This window comes from Amblyomma mixtum, chromosome 4 (assembly GCF_055824585.1).
Source record: "Amblyomma mixtum isolate Tamu chromosome 4, ASM5582458v1, whole genome shotgun sequence".
NCBI lineage: Eukaryota > Metazoa > Arthropoda > Arachnida > Ixodida > Ixodidae > Amblyomma > Amblyomma mixtum.
The window spans coordinates 150,150,230-150,167,455 of NC_143015.1; the positions used below are offsets into that span (position 1 = coordinate 150,150,230).

At 49.5% G+C, this 17,226-nt stretch overlaps 2 protein-coding genes across 2 annotated transcripts in view; one reads left to right on the top strand and one right to left on the bottom strand.

Moving 5' to 3' along the window:
* LOC149348747 (ATP-binding cassette sub-family C member 2-like) overlaps positions 1–17,226 on the top strand; it is a 64,875-nt gene that overhangs the window by 30,468 nt on the left and 17,181 nt on the right. Inside the window, exons 13-20 of the mRNA XM_089588308.1 lie at positions 7,768–7,970; positions 9,447–9,623; positions 11,464–11,631; positions 11,876–12,057; positions 12,254–12,329; positions 13,381–13,594; positions 14,723–15,033; positions 16,806–17,138. Coding sequence (XP_089444434.1) covers positions 7,768–7,970; positions 9,447–9,623; positions 11,464–11,631; positions 11,876–12,057; positions 12,254–12,329; positions 13,381–13,594; positions 14,723–15,033; positions 16,806–17,138 — 1,664 coding nt within the window. The remainder of the gene's footprint in view (positions 1–7,767; positions 7,971–9,446; positions 9,624–11,463; positions 11,632–11,875; positions 12,058–12,253; positions 12,330–13,380; positions 13,595–14,722; positions 15,034–16,805; positions 17,139–17,226) is intronic.
* Positions 10–6,176, bottom strand: LOC149348748 (uncharacterized). The gene is made up of 2 exons (XM_089586075.1): positions 4,007–6,176; positions 10–27 (listed from the first exon to the last, which is right to left on the bottom strand). Exons 1-2 carry the CDS (start codon positions 6,008–6,010, stop codon positions 10–12), a joined length of 2,022 nt encoding a protein of 673 aa, XP_089442201.1. The 5' UTR covers positions 6,011–6,176.

A 17,226-nucleotide genomic window follows, 5' to 3' on the forward strand; every position in this document is an offset into this window, starting at 1 on the left:
CAGCCGTACTCACAGCTCATCTGAAAGCTGCGCTTCAGTTTTGAGAGCGTTAACTCTTACTACTTACATTTGTCAAGAACGCGTCTGTCTGCAGTGAAGGTCAAATTGGCCACCACAATTATCACGTGACCACACAATATCACATAGCAACAGTGGGTGCGTTGCGCCTCAATATATACCTGTAATAATAAGGGAGTAATTACTCATTGACGTCCACCCGAGCGCAGCCATACGGCTACAAAGGAAAGCTTTCCTTTGTAGCCGTATGGCTGCGCTCGGGTGGATGTCAATGAGTAATTACTCCCTTATTAAAAAATCTACTCCACCTTGGGGATTCCCCTAAAAATTGGACAAATATATACCTATACTTTCGATGCGATACACGTACACTTTCGAACTGTAGCATGTTAACGTCAGATATAACGAATTTTTGTGCTTAGACCCCGGATTTAACGGACCTAAGTGTACTACTTAAGACATACCAAAGTTAAGTGCGTAAACCTCGAATATAACCAACGTTTCACTGCTAACGCAGATATGTTTGTGCACTGTCACTCAACTGTGGTTCGTACCTCGGGATGGTCTCCGAAGTTCTTCTTCTCTCCAGCAACGTGCGGAATAAGATGCAGCCGGTTACTGCCAGACAAGATAGACGATTTTATTTACATAGCAGGTTATCAGGAGTCTCCCCCAGAAGCACACTGAAGCCACGTTTTATACATTTTCAATTCCCCAGGTACCTATCTGGGGAAACTTGGTTGTTCGAACCTCGCCAATCACATTTCTTGACGAAACCCGCCCACAAAAGGGCGGAACATCACCCTCTCGCCGACCCTCCCACCGTGACAAAAAGGCGGGACATTCACACTCTCGCCGGTCCTCCCACGCACAGATGGTCGATCTGTGTATTTTGTTCACCCATCGTTCCGTGGAATTAGGAGTCCTTTGGCGGCAACTAAGGTGATATACACATTCTCGCTGTCAAGTCGGAGCCGTTCGCACCGTGATGGACTCCCTTTCGTTGTCGGTCCGCTGTCGGTTTTGAGCGAACTTGAGAACCCAAACAGACGCGTTTCCGCCGACAGCCGATTTAGGGGCCTCCGTCCCCTGGTTGCGCCGCCACGCTTTCCCCCCGCCGCAGCCGCCGACACAGGCTGCCGCAAAGGTTAGCCAGCAGTGTCTCTCGGCCGTGAAGGAGGGGGCGACGGCCGTTTCTCGACCACGAAGGAGAGGGTAAGGAGCCACCGGCGGGCGCACGTGTGCGCGACCAAAACAATTCCCAGAACGGGACACCGGAAGCAAACGCGTACACAAATACACACACACACTCAGCGTGCTGAAACCGGCCGTTATTCACGTAGCCCAGTCCCGCTGGCGCCACTTTCGTCGCTGCAGACGGCGCGTCGAGCCCAACACCTCCCCACAAAACTGTGCGGCACAGTCTTCGAACTTGCTGCACACAACAATCACAGGAGCTCGACGCATTGCTCCCACTTCATCTGTCAACAAGTACCCCTCGGTCCCCCGCCAACGCAGCACCCAACAATGCCATACCTCTCGCAAACCGAGGCCGCGAAAACGGACGACGGTATCTTACTCGCTTTCGTCATTGGCGACCATACGCGACATAGCGTCGGCATTTGCGTTTAGAGACCCCTTTTTGTACTCCACTACCATGTTGTACTTCTGGAGAGCCAGCGCCCACCTTGTCAGCTTCGCGCTTAGTGGCGTGGTCAGAGTAAGAAATTTCAAGGGATTGTGGTCGGTAATTACCCTGATTCGTGCACCGAACAGCCACGTGTCAAGCTTTCCCAGCGCCCAAATGATGGCGTAGGCTTCTTTCTCGATTGTAGCCCATCGTGACTGGGCCGGGCCTAATTTCTTGCTCAGGAATGAAATGGGTTGCTCTTTTCCTTCGTCATCCAACTATGCTAGACATGCTCCGACGGCATAATCTGAAGCATCAGTGGCCAGAATGAACTCTTTGTTCAGATCGGGTGCGCTCAACGCTGCGGCCTTTGTCAAACCACGGCCGCTTGATGCAAAGCGCGACCTCGCTTTGCGCTTTGTATCTAGCGGCCGTGGTCAAACACTCCTTTACCTTTATAAAAGCACCCTCGGCATCCTCCTTCCACGGTATCTTCTGAGGCACGCGCTTTCCGGTCAGGTTCGTCAGTGGTAGCACCACCTTTGAATACTCCGGAACGTAATCCCGGTAATAATTTGCTAGCCCCAAAAAGCTACGCAGCTGTCTTTTTGTTTGTGGTACAGGAATTTCTTGAATGGCTCTAAGCTTTTCTGGATCTGCGCCGTGTTTTCCTGACCCCACGATATGACCCAGAAACCGCACTTCCTTTTGCGCGAAATGGCACTTAGTGACATTAACTGTGAGCCCTGCGGCCGCTAGCGAAGCCAGTACCCTTCCGAGGTGTTCGAGGTGCTCTTCCCATGTCTGCGAGAAGACGCACATGTCATCTATATATGCGCACGCATATTCACGGTGTGGTACAAGGATCTGATTGATTATTCTTTGGTAGGTGCTTGCCGAATTTCTCAGTCCAAACGGCATAACCTTCCAAGCGTACTGTCCAGACGAGGTGACAAATGCTGTGTACTCCTGGGCTTTTTCGTCCAACGGAATCTGCCAATATCCTCTTAGCATATCGAGCAGGGTTATGTACTTTGCCTGCGCTACCTCGTAAATTAGGTAACCTGGCAGGTTCATAGGAAACGCATCAGGCTCCGTTGCTTCATTCAGCTTGCGATAGTCACAGCATAACCTGACACTGCCATCTTTCTTAGCAACGCACACCACGGGATGTGCATGGGCGCTTTCTATCGGATATATCAAACCCCACGACCTTAGCTCTGCCACCTGTCGGTCAACTTCCTTTCTTAGTGCCATGGGCACCTTGTAAGGGTACGCAGGCTTCAGCTGCGCCCCATCTTTTAGCTTGATTTTGTGCACTCCCCAGTTGCAGCGGCCAGGTTTATCACTGAACACCTCACAGTGCTTCCCGATTAGTTCCTTTACCTGCCTTTGCTGCAGCAGATCTAAATGGCTGAGAGTTACCCGTTCCAGCTGCTCAAGTGCTGTCGTTGTATCTGACCACGCGGGAAGTTCTCCTAACTCCGTGTCGCCTTCAAATACTATGCCTACAGTGTTGACCCTCGCGTTGTATGGCCTAAGCTTATTTGCATGCACTGATCGGCGCGTGCCATCACTTAGCTCAATCGTATAGCTATATGGCCGCACCCTTTCCACAACTGTTACTGGACCTTTCCAGTGTGCCATTAACTTCCCATCGCCTTCTTTCTCCAGCCAAAGAACCTGGTCACCTGGAGAAAATTGTTTGTCGGTGGTCCTCAAGTTGTACCTCCCCACATAAGCTTGCTGCGTGAGCTCGCTACTTTTTGCCGCTTCCCCACTGGCTTCCTCGAGATCATTTCTCAATTTCTCGAGATAGTCTGCTGCTGGCACTGCCAATGAGTCGGGAACAACCCAGTCTCCTGACCACGTCTTTTGCAATATAGCCAGAGGTCCGACAGGCATCCTACCATACATAAGCTCGAACGGTGATTTACCTGTGATGGCATGTGGCACCTCTCTATAAGCCCAAAGCAGGAATGGCACCATTCGATCCCACTCACGTCCATGCTCGCTTACAATGTGAAACAGCATCCTTTTAAAAGTGCCGTTCCACCGCTCTACCAGTCCATTACTTTGTGGATGATCGGGAGTGGAAAATCTGGGAGTCGCTCCCATTTTCTGCAGCATAATTTGCGTTAAATTTGATGTAAAATTTCTGCCCTGATCTGAGCATATGGTCTCTGGCACTCCCATTCTGGAAAATATCTGGGTGAGCGCGTCACAGGTAGTCTTAGCTGTTAAGGACCTCAAACAAACAACCTCAGGCCATCTAGTATGCAAATCAACTACACATAGTGCGTAGCGATGTCCCCTTGCTGATGGTGGATCCAGTGGACCGATACAATCCATGTATACCACCTGGAATGGTGCACTAGGCCTGGCCAATGCCCTTATGGGTACGCGGTCCTGTGTTTTCATAGGGGCCCTGATTTGGCACTGGTGGCAGGACTGACAATGCTCCTTGACCTCCCGGCCCATGGTCGGCCAATAAAATGACATTTTTATGCGCTGCAAAGTCTTTCGCTCTCCCAAATGTCCTGCCCAAGGCGAGTCGTGTGCCCTCACTAGTGCTTCCTGTCGTTTATGCGATGGCAGCACCAACTGTGTGCACATGCGTCCCACTACGTGCTCCTGGTGATAGAGTAACTCATCCTGGATTATCATTCCATGTGTGCCAGCTCTAGCCTGCTTCCAAGCCTCCTGCAGCGACGAGTCATTTTCCTGAGCCTCACGGAAAACTTGCCGCGCGCTCTTCTTTTTCTCGGCTTCTTCGTCCGTTCCCGTAACCGCCAAGGACGCACCCGTCTGCTGATTTTTATGCTCTGTCGTCTCCTTTTCACCGCCTTCGGTCGCTGCCTCTGAAACAACTTCGTTTACAACTGCCCTTTCTTCAAGGAGTTGTCTGTAGTCTGCGGGAGTTATGAGCGCGTCTATTCCGGCCAACAGTTTGTCTGTCAGCGCACATAGCAAAGCTGGTTGTGCCTTGTCGAACGAGACAAACGGTGCACCTTCCGTTGCTCTGAGAGGTACATATGCAAGCTCTGCTCTTACTTCATCGCCGAAAGCTCCCCTCAGCTTTATTGTGGAACCAGCTGCCTCATACTTCGGCACTAGAGCTCGCCTGATAACAGTCATTTCAGTCCCGGAATCAATCACCGCATTAATGCTTTGTTCCGAACTTTTCAATGTTACAGTTTCGAGGCAATTCCTACCTACCCTCTCTGTTTCCTGCATGCCAACCTCATTCGCGGGAGCTATTTCTTTCAAATGAGCATTCACTTTAGCCACCACGGCGCGGTCTCCTGGTTTTTCTTGGCCTCGTCTGCCTGCCTTATCCCCTGTCCTTTTGAGAGGGCAATCTCTAGCGAAGTGATTTGGTGACTTGCATTCAAAGCACCGTCCTTTCATTCCTCTTAAAGAAGAATTCTCCCATTGATGAGGTGTTGCACCTGCCCGCTCCTTCTGGTCCCCACTCGGCCTCTTTCGATAGCCTCCGAAATGAGCTGCTGACCCTGGTTTGCATCTCACGCTTTCGTCGAAACTCTCCGCCAGCTTGGCCACTTCGCCCGGAGAAAGGAACCTCTGATTCTCATTGACAACAATATGGGCCCGTGCCTCAGCTGCTAAGCACTCCTTCAACCTGTCTGTGACCATTAACTGCTTTAATTCTGCAAAAGTGGTAGCCTTCGAGGTTTTTGTATAGTATTCAAAATAGTTTCCCAGCCGGATTGCGAATTGGCCCCATGTCTCATCTGCGGCTTTTGCCGACCTCTCAAACATCCTTCTATATTCTGCTGCTGACAACCTCAATCCATCTAGAATACTTTGCTTCATTTTATTATAGTCCTTTCTTTCTTCGGCTGTCAACGTAGAAAGCAATCCGCGTGCTCTTTCACTCAACTGTGGCAAGACAAGCCCGGCCCGCCACTCAGACGGGACGTCATAAGAATCAAGAGTCGCCTCCACATCCTCAAACCACCCGGGCACTAGGAATTCCCGACTCGGCATCGGTGCTAGTACTCCTTTCAATAAAGATGCATATTTTAGGCGCCTATCCTCCTCTGACCTATCCACAGCTAGCGCTCCGCTGTTACCTTCTTCGTGGGACTCCGCCCGCTCTTGGGCTCGCAACTTCTGGCTCTCCAGAATTAATCGTTGCTTTTCTTTTTCTGCTTCAGCAATTTTAAATCGAAGCTCCAGCATTTTCATCTGCTGCTCCGACGCTGTTTCCTCCATGGCGCTACTCAGATCCCCCACCGCGTCACTGGTCACCGCCAACTCCTGCAAGCTTTCTACCCCGTCCGACTCCGCTTCTGTGGTGTTAACCTCCCTGTCTCGCAAGTTATATGGCATTGTCATCAACTGCGCCCGACAGGAAACCAAGAGGCACTCGCCTGACTTCTGAAGAGTCGCTCCGCGGTGCTCTCTTCTTCCACAGGTCTGGAGGGACTCGCTTCGGCAGGCCGCTGGCTCCTCAGTGACGTTCTCGGGTCCGCCGTCCACGCCACCGGTCTCGTCCGCCGTCCACCGCTGCTGCTCTCATTCGCTCATCGCTGGAGATCCTGTCGACTGCGCCAGATATGTTTGTGCACTGTCACTCAACTGTGGTTCGTACCTCGGGATAGTCTCCGAAGTTCTTCTCTCCAGCAACGTGCGGAATAAGATGCAGCCGGTTACTGCCAGACAAGATAGACGATTTTATTTACATAGCAGGTTATCAGGAGTCTCCCCCAGAAGCACACTGAAGCCACGTTTTATACATTTTCAATTCCCCAGGTACCTATCTGGGGAAACTTGGTTGTTCGAACCTCGCCAATCACATTTCTTGACGAAACCCGCCCACAAAAGGGCGGAACATCACCCTCTCGCCGACCCTCCCACCGTGACAAAAAGGCGGGACATTCACACTCTCGCCGGTCCTCCCACGCACAGATGGTCGATCTGTGTATTTTGTTCACCCATCGTTCCGTGGAATTAGGAGTCCTTTGGCGGCAACTAAGGTGATATACACATTCTCGCTGTCAAGTCGGAGCCGTTCGCACCGTGATGGACTCCCTTTCGTTGTCGGTCCGCTGTCGGTTTTGAGCGAACTTGAGAATACAAACAGACGCGTTTCCGCCGACAGCCGATTTAGGGGCCTCCGTCCCCTGGTTGCGCCGCCACGCTTTCCCCCCGCCGCAGCCGCCGACACAGGCTGCCGCAAAGGTTAGCCAGCAGTGTCTCTCGGCCGTGAAGGAGGGGGCGACGGCCGTTTCTCGACCACGAAGGAGAGGGTAAGGAGCCACCGGCGGGCGCACGTGTGCGCGACCAAAACAATTCCCAGAACGGGACACCGGAAGCAAACGCGTACACAAATACACACACACACTCAGCGTGCTGAAACCGGCCGTTATTCACGTAGCCCAGTCCCGCTGGCGCCACTGTCGTCGCTGCAGACGGCGCGTCGAGCCCAACAAACACCTTCATATGATCCACCGAGGACCGGCTAAGAGTTTTTCTTTTGCTCTTGAAACGCAGTTTATTTTTCGTTTTTGTGTTACGAATTTCAGTGGACAGTGTATTTTGACAAAATTAATCGCGTTTGAGATGAAATGCGTAGAATATTTGCGTGTATGGGGACACTACTTCGTCGTACATCCCCGTAACCACAACCAGAGAGATGGCGGAAACAAACGCCGTGCGTTTGAATCGGCAGCCACAACACCTGACAGGGATAAACATTGATCAGTAGCTCCGCGAAAAGAGCACATTACTGCAAAGAGTCAATCCCTTTCATTCCAGGACGTCTAAGAAAGACGTCAAGAGTGGTCATGATCATCATCATCAGCCTGACTACGCCCACTGCAGGGAAAAGGCCTCTCCCATGTTGCTCCAATTAACCATGTCCTTTGCCAGCTGCGCCCATCGTATCCCCGCAAACTTCTTAATCTGATCCGCCCACCCAACTTTCTGACGCCCCCTGCTACGCTTGCCTTCTCTCGGAATCCACTCCGTTACCCTTAAGGACCACTGGTTACCTTGCCTTCACATTACATGCCCTGCCCAAGGGTCGTTCAAAACGATAGGTCAAAAGAATACGTGGAGAAAAACTGGTGTTTATCCCTCTTCCCTCGCAGGGTCCGTCACGATGACCAAATGCTCCTTTTCTTGGCCTCTGCCAGTCGATGGCAAGGCGGAAGCGCAACTCGTCGACGTCAGCCTGGATGTCGAACCCGGTTCCCTCGTCGGCGTCGTAGGCTTCGTGGGAAGCGGAAAATCCTCGCTGCTCGCTGCAATTCTGGGCGACATGCAACTCAACGAGGGACACGTTTCGTGCACGGTGGGTACACACTAACGAAATAACCAGAACGAGAACCGCGGCAACTGCCCTTGTATACCCTGCCAGCGCTTAGGAAGTGACGTCAAGCCTATGGAAAAACACAATCAAAAATTTTCTGCCGCCACAAGTTTTTGTAGTATTTTAGGACACGGCTTGTAGTAACAACCCAAGTTCTTTTTAATAGGAGCAGAATTTTCGGTAGTACTGCGCAGTCCCTCGTAGTAGCGACAGGCCTGCTTCGCCGTGACAACAGGCGACTTCGCAATACTACAGAAAAGCTTGTCGTTGCTACGGGAGAAAATATTTTGTTTTTTTTTCGACTGGGAAAGTACTATAGCTGGCAGCCTATTTAATGAATTCGGTAGATGAGCGATTAAACGCAGTGTCTTATATTCGTGCCAGTGTTGCATGTTAGGTCCATTATGAAGAAAGAGGGCATTTTGTACCAGATGGTTGACATTTCACCAGAGGTGCAACCCGATAAAGGAACATGTACAAAAGAAATGCGGGAAAGGAGCCCATACGTGAACATGTTGTCAGCGCCGTTCTTTTCTCTTACCCCTTGTTTTTCTTTTTTTTTCTATTCTGAAGATGACTTTAGTCTTCGTTGGACAGTCATCCCTTGGAAATGTTGTCTCTTAGCCTCCTTTGATTTCTCTAAGTCGACTCTCATCCATGAGCTAACTAGCATTCCTTCTTTATCAAATGGCATATTATATGTTTTACAACAACAAGGCCCTGCATTTTCATCGTGTTATGGACTTGCAGCATGGATAGCGCCTAACCTGAAATGATCCTTTACGCAGCAGTATAGGCCGGGCGATTATTAAAAAATGATCAGCCAGCAATATTCAGCTGGCCAGTGCAGGCGCTGATATCAGCCACTATCCACGCAGAGCTCCACCTTTGCACGCATTCCTTTGTTCTCATGCTTAGAGGGTACATGTACACCATGGATTTTAATAGATAATATAAAAGCGTAAATAATATAAATCTGCTAATATGTAGGGTCAGTGTGCGGAACCACTTTCTCAATTAAAGTCCCAAAAAGATGCTAGGGTTTTAACGTAGTTAAACCGAGTAGGTGTGCGAAAGCATGTGTTCAGCCTGGCTGGATCATTGTTTTGCTTTGCTGGCTTGTCGGCATATTTGGCGGCGATATTAGTTCGATAGTAGAATTAGTTGATGAAGATGAAAATTTGCAATGCACAGCGTGTGAGTGTGCACATTGGTTCGATAGTAGCATTAGTTGACGGCAACGATGTGCAATGCATAAAGCGAGAGTGTGTTGCAGTTCAACATGAAGCGTGATAGGCTGCGGTGATAGCATGGTGTTCTCGCCAAGGTCACCCCCAAGGTCAGGACACATACAAACTCGTGGGGCCGGTTTGACCTCGTGAAGTAGTGCTTTTGCACCGAAACGGACACGATAGCAGGAATGACGCTGAAGCATAACCATGCTGTCCTCCATTTCAGGGCAGCATCGCCTTTGTGCCACAACTGCCAGCCGTGCACAACATGACCATCAGAGACAACATCCTGTTCGGCAGGCCCATGGACCTGGACTTTTACAGCCGCGTTATTCGAAGCTGTCAACTCACGAACGACCTCAACAGACTGAACTCGGGAGACATGACTGAAGTCGGTGAGAAGGTACAGTCAAGGCCTCAGTGAGACAGTGAGGACTTGCTTGTAAAGCGCGCACTTCTTTAATGAGAGAGCATTATTTGGCTCTCTCACGTCAGCAAAATGTGACCACAAATTTGTCCGCACGATTACGCCGTTCTCTTAAGATAAATGCGTGAAAGTGTGATTGTTACAGATAGTGTGTGATGAAATGTTTCCGTGGGAAAATGGTTCATGGGGGTAGTTAGTCAATTAATTAAACGCGAAAAAACGCGAAAAACTGCACTTACACTTCAAAATAGCCATGGACGTCGATATAGTAAATGGACGAAGTCAGGTTGATGAGATGACGATGATGATGAATGGCGCACTTTGCCTCCAGCGTTAGAGCTTTCCTGGGCCCCTAAAACCTTACGTGGTATTAGATTAAATGTTTCTCTCATACTGCAATACTACACCTGTGCGTGTTAAAAACTAGAGTTGACAATCTCCGCCTTAGGGTTAGGGCGTGATAGAGTTAATGGGTTAATGACCTTATATGAGGAACTGGCGATTCCCTAATTTAGAATCTTAGATAGCTAGCAGTCCTCGCACCCCTCCTGACGCAGTGGTGCAGTTTTTAAGCGATGCGACTCTGCCTCGATAGGTGGCTGATTAAAACACAGTCTTTGGTGGCACTCGTGAGACCCAGGTTGCTATCCCCGTACACCTTCTCGTGACTAATCATTAGATTTACTGCTACCTGCAATGGTGGGCAGCTTGCTCACGATTGCATGGGCAGGTTTTTATGACCTCAGAAGGCCGCGGGATTTAAGATGCCCACCTGCCGTCTAGGTTGCTTATCTGGAGATTATCTTAGACAGATAAGATGGATTAGCTTATCTGCCACCGGCGACGACGACACCAGGTTCTCCGCTGGACAGAACTTTTAAGGGGTACAGACACAAAGTTTATGGGTGTCCGTTTTTTTTTTTGGCTTAAAAGAGGCTCAGGGGTCTATTATTAATCATGAAAATGAGCTCAAAGCATTGGTGCGGTGCATGAATAATTAATAACAATCGATTACGTACTGGGAGTTTGTGTCTCGGTCGCCGCCAGCTCTGGCATCAGCTCTGCCAACCTGGGGCACCACATTCTGATGACGTCGACATCGCCGGCAACACTGGTTGTTCCTGTCAACAACCACTCGGTTCGGTGCCGTCAAAATAATTGGTGCAAGGGCACCTTGACGTCATTCGATTCGGGTGGAAATGCCGAGCGGCTGCTTGGGTAGCATTCAAAATCGTATTAAGATATGCTCTGCTGACGCCTGTGACCGAAACTTGCTAGAAGGCATGTCCTTACGGCAAAAAAAGAAACCGCACGTTTGTTTGCATTCAAGATTTTGTGTCTCTACCTGAAAGCTGTCGTGTTAATATGTTCTTTTTTTTTTTGTGGAAGTCTGCCAACGCCTCTTGGAAGTGCAAGTGCTTTAAAAATGCCTATATGAAACATGTCGCACCTTATCCCGGGTGTAATGAATATCGGCTCTCAAAAGATCATGGTTCATATTTCACACCTGAAGGTGCATAGAAGACTTCGTCGACACTACGTCAACAACAAAGAGGAGGCCTGTACTGTAGCCGATGAACAAACGCATGCGGCTGGCTTCAGCAGAACAGGTCACACTTATTCGGCGTTGAGTGTGCGTGCATTCATGTAGACTGACGAATTAAAAAGCTGGAGAGTCAGTGGTGTGCACTACTCCACACCGACCTTTCTGAGGACGGGAAGACTGCCTTCACTACTCCTGACATCCCGGCCATATCATGTCTGTCTATATTGATAACCATCTTCAAGCTCTTTTTCCTTTCCTTCTCTCCCCCAGGGCACCAACCTGAGTGGTGGTCAGAAGCAGCGCATCTCCATCGCCCGCGCCGTCTACAGCCAGAGTGACGTATACCTGCTGGACGACCCGCTCAGCGCTCTGGACCCCGTCGTAGCCAGCTGTGTGTTCAGAAATGTCTTCGGAAAAAAGGGCCTTCTCCGCCAAAAGGCGAGTGTTTTGCAATTGCAAAGTTATTATCGCTTGTCAAATGTGCAGCATCGTGTCCCTGTACTATGCCTCTCAAATTAATTTATGTTAGAAACATCGTTACGCTTTGAATGATAACGCCGGAGTGCCAGCCAACTGCACTCTCCAATCACCTGGAGTGTTTTTGTGCTTCACATTCAAACTTTTTATTTTTATACACGCAGCCTTGAGACAATCCTGTGTTGACTGTATTTCTTTTTTTCAGACAAGAATTATGGTCTGTAACCAAGCCAATTACTTGAAGTACATGGACAAGCTCGTCTTAGTTCATCAAAAGGGTATTAGGGTGTATGACAGACTGGAAGATCTTTTGAATGACTCGAATTCACCACAAAACTTCCGTGACGCCCTTGGTCTACACAGGACTCAGCGCCGTACCACAAACGAGTAAGACTTGCACGTCAACATGCTCCTTAGAATCTACACGAAGGATACTTTGGCGATGAGAACTGCACTGCCTTTTTTTTTTTTTTAAGATGGCGAGCTCTCAGGACGAAACATTCGTCCCTGTCGGTACATTTTAAAACTCTGACAGGAGGGGCTGGTTGAATGCGGGAAATTTTTGCTCACATTACCCTTTCAGTGCCGGCAATGAGGGGCTTGGAGAAAATGACGAAGTTGGTCGAATAACTCAGGACGAGCTGGGAGAATCCGAAAAGGTGAGCACATTACAGGTTTCGAATAATGCTGAAAATGATGTTCTCACAAGACCAGCACTGCTAATTGTAGTCCTTATAATACTGCAAACTGGTTAAAAAAATTTCTGAAGAGTGCTCCTGTTCATATTTTTTTTTTTTTTGCGACAGAGGTAACCTTGAGGAACGGAGAGTAACATATATTAGAAAACAAAGAGAAGCTACTCCTGATATTACAAACAAAAAAAAGGACCTCTGTGGGATCAGAAACGTGGCCAAGACATAAACGATGTCGATTAATGTAATGGATTGCATTGCATTGCATTACTATCCATTATTTTGGAAGGTGGTGAAGCGGAGGGCTGGCTAACATAAGGCGGAGTCACGACAACAGGAAGCATACGGGAACATGGCCGATATTGGCGCAAGACAGGCAACTGCAGAAGATAGGGGTAGTCTTTCGACTTGCAGTGGAGGTGATGCAACTGATGGCAATGATGATGAAGAGGAAGCGGAGGAGCGGAAATTTCTGCGTGTGTGTGTGTATGAGATAGAGCGAGTGTGTGTGTGTGGGGGGGGGGGCGTGTGTGCGTGCGTGCGTGCGTGCGTGTTTATGGTTCATGGTTTATAGGAGTTTATGGATCCAAATCGCGTCAGTATATAGCCGAGCAAAATAACCACTGAGCCACCGTGACGGTGGAAAGGAATAAATGGGGGCTCACTCAAGAGTGCTCCAGTAACGCAATATTGTAAAAGCGATTCCGTCCTCTTTCTTGGCAGCAGTGACTGCAAGCGCGCGCGCATGCGCGCACCTACGCATGCACACGCCGCCGCGGTGGCTCAGTGGTTACGGCGCTTGGCTGCTGACCCGAAAGACACGGGTTCTATCCCGGCCGCGCGGCCGCGTTTCGATGGAGGCGAAATCCGAGAGGCCCGTGTACTGTGCGATGTCAGTGAACGTTAAAGAACCCCAGGTTGTCGAAATTTCCGGAGCCCTTCACTACGGCGTCCCTCATAGCCTGAGTCGCTTTGGGACGTTAAACCCCCCTAAACCAAATCTTATTCCTTTCCTCAGACAGGTTGGCAGCTGCTGTGCATCCTCCTTCGCCTGGTGCAGTGGCCGGCATTCGTGGGTGTGCTCGTGTTCTTAGGGGCTGCAGCTGCGTCGGCAGTCCAGCAGATGTGCATTAAATGGTGGACGGACGCGTCGTCGGCTGGTGGCAGTGGGGGCTCTCCTCCAGACTACTTGCCATGGGTTTCCATCTTGGTGACGTTGTGCTTGATAGATGGTACGCGTCTCTCCTGCGCTTGTACATAGAACGCTCCGTTTTAGGGATTTGCTTCTCAATGACTGCACAGAATGAAGGCCATAAAACTCAAATGTTTTTTTTTTTTTTTGTTGATAAATAGTGCTGTCGTTAACGAAACCGGTGACGCCTTCCGAGCAATTTTCCTTCTCATCTGCCAGCGAAAGCGAAATATAGGAGTGTGAAATCTAGGACAGGGCATCAACGTTAATTTTGCTCGTAAATTCATCTATCTTTTCATCTCAGCATGTACCTCCCCTTGCCTCTTGTGCATCATGAGCAGGATTATTTTGTGAATCACGCGGCTACTGTGGTCACACTTGTAAAGTCTAAGAAAAAAATTCCGAGTAGAGAGTACCCGCATTAATACTAAACTAGCATTAATGTACTAGCATAAATAGACTGACATTAAACCAACATGTATTAATATTAGAATACTATACAGAGTGCTCGCATTAATACTATGCCATTCCTTAATGGGATACATACGATACAAAAGTACGTCCTAAGAGCAGAATTGCCAAGAATAAAAATAGTCATGTGCACTGACGAGGTGGAATTGATTGGGTAGAAAGATGCCGGCTGGCGCAAGGGAGTAGTGACGAAGATACTTATTTACAGATACGAAAATCTGTCCAGCTTTCCGTCCTTGGAAAGTTGGTTGGTTGCTTTATGGGGTTTAACGTCCCAAAGCGACTGAGGCTATGAGAGACGCCGCAGTGAAAGGCTCCGGAAATTTCGACCACCTGGGGTTCTTTAACGTGCACTGACATCGCGCAGCACATGGGCCTCTAGAATTTCGCCTCCACAGAAATTCAACCGCCGCGGCCGGGATCGAACCCGCGTCTTTCGGGTCAGCAGCCGAGCGTCATAATCACTGAGCCACCGCGGCGGCTACAGATACGAAAATCCGCTCCACCTTTCCCTCATTGGAAAGTTAGAATCCAGCTGTACAAATCTGGTGTCAGTGCATGCAACCGCATTCCACTGGCTGCCATGCTCCGAACTGTTCTCAGACCGAAACGTAGCCAGTAGAAACAAATTTTCATCCAGCTGCTTGTCCAAAGGAAATCGAACCGAGTTTTCGCTCTGTGTCGCGATTATTCGCAGTGGCCCTGCGCATCGTGGGAAGCGTGCTACTGGCCCTGTCCGCGAAGCGCCTGTCGCAATCCCTGCACAACGACATGCTCAGTCACGTCCTGCGGAGTCCCGTCTCCTTCTTCGACCAGTCTCCGAGGGGACGCATAGTGAACCGTTTATCAGCTGACATCGACTATGCTGACACGCGCACATTCCTGAGTGGCAAGCAGTTGGTCCAGAACACGCTCATCACGCTGGCAAAGGTGGCCGTCGTTGGCACGCAGTCTCCCGTCGTGGTCGGGATAACCCTCGTCGTGGCCGTCTTCCTTTGCTACGGAGTGGTGAGCATCTTTTCGGTTATTTTGTCGTAAAGCTTTACGGGGTAGGAATTAACTGCAATATGCTGCAACTGGGCGGAAAGCTGAGATAGTTGGTAAACATTCATTATGAAAAATCCAGGCGCTAACAAACAACGACACAGCGGGGACCCCTCTGTGTCGTTGTTTGTTAGCGCCTGAATTTTTCATAATAACTGCAATATACCTGGCTCCAAGCCTTGGCAGGTAGTGAGCGCAGGTCCGGATCGCTAGAGTGATACAGCTAGAAGAATAGGAATGGGGTGGAGCGCATTTGGCGGGTTCTCTCAGATCATCAATGACAGTTTAGCAATATCCCCCAAGAGAAAAGTATAGAACTGCTGTGTCCTACCGGCACTCATCTATGGGACAGTAACGTGGAGGCTAACAAAGAGGGTTCCGCTTAAGTTAAGGACAACGCAGCGTGCTCTGGAATGGAAAATGATAGGGAATAGGTTTTCACTGTGATAGGGAAACTGATAGGTTTTCTTAAAACCGCCCACTTTCAGATACCAAAGATATGACCATAACAGAAAAAAAACGCGAAATTTCCTGCCCAACAAAAGTCTACCAGTCGTCTTTCTATCCTGGCTGCAATAAAGGATGGAACTGTCTCAGGCCGTAGTATTTACATGTGATGAGCAGTTCGTGGATTTGTTAAGACGATGTCTTTATGATAGCTCGTAGTTATTGATTGTGACTTACGACTTTATATTGCTTCGTACATCGAACTTTGATTTTGTTATTTCTATATAGCAACTTCCTTTGCTTTGGCTCTTCTCAATGATGCACTGTTCACTTAATGTCACCCGTCCTCTGCAGCTTGCATGGGCTCCATATGCACGCTTGCAATTTTACACATGCGTTTCACACCATCCATCCAGACAAGCGGGTAATTAGTGGCGTCCCAGTTTGAACAGCAAAAGGGCGCAACCCGACTTACTCTCGTGTCGCAATCATCCTATCGTAAGCCTGCCTGTCCCGTGCGGAAGTCTTTGCATGGGACACATTGCTATGGCCAAAACTTTGGTCACTTCGGCGTTTTTGTTCAGGAGGCTTAAGCACTTTATGTCGTCCTGCTTTTGTTGATCGCAGGTGAATTTCAAATTGCCGTTGTGGAGCCGTAAATGAGTTTATTATTGTGCGGAGATGTCACTCACATGCTCATTGGTGGTGTGCGCTCCAGACACCCTTAAAGCGTGTAGGGCTACCTATCCCGCCTTTCTGGTGATGCTGTCGACTTAGAATCGTAAGCTAGGCCGGAATGCAGCTAACAAGTGACGAAGGGGTGCGGTCGTCCGCTGTTAGCTCTGCGCGGTGCGATGTTGACCAAGGGAAAAATTATCCACATAGGCCTCGGCCAAAAGGTTTGTCTGTACCGGGCAGTAAACGCTCGCGTAAACGTATTTTCTCTTCACATCACTTTAACGCGGATTTAGGAGCGGTCGCATTACTTGCGGTGTTACTTGAATACGGACAGTCCCGCGGCCTCCAATGAATTTTTTCTTAGGGGTGATCACGCTCAGGTTGTAACATATCTTCTAGACGGGAAAGTTGGTAAATATCCGTGATAAAACAATGCACACTACAAACGAGCACACCCAGAGGCACCGTATCTGTGTTTACAGTCTTCCTCTGCATGCGTCTGTTTTGTTGTATACAGTGTTTCACCGTGTAGCATGTGCCGAACATTGAAATTTTTCCTTTTAAGCGTTAGGTGGGAGTGATTTCGAGCATCTTACTGTCCTTACCCGCAGGACGTGGCGGTGAAGGCTTCGCATCGCTGCCGCTTTTATGAGAGCCTGGGAATGTCCCGACTTCTCCAGCACGCGACAGAAACCGTGGACGCACTGAGCAGTGTGCGAGCGTACGGTGTGGCCAGTCGGTTTCAGAGACACTTCTTCCGCCTCTCGGACGCCATGATGAGAGGCTATACGAGCTACAGCGTCACATATTTCTTCGTGCGCACACTGACAGCCATTGCTGGATTCCTGGTGGTGATGTCCACGCTGTTGGCAAACACCGTATTCGCAGGCTCCGGTCAACCAGACCCCAGCAGCCTTGGACTGGCCCTCAGCTCGGCCTGCTCGGTACGCGACCCTATTCTTAACGACAGCTGTGTAGGAGAATTTTTCGGGGGGGGGGGGGGGGGGGGGGGGGGAGAGGAGGGGGACCAGT

Bases quoted from the DNA above. Each gene is read 5' to 3' on its own strand.
- LOC149348748 (XM_089586075.1), bottom strand. From the start codon at position 6,010: ATGACAATGCCATATAACTTGCGAGACAGGGAGGTTAACACCACAGAA.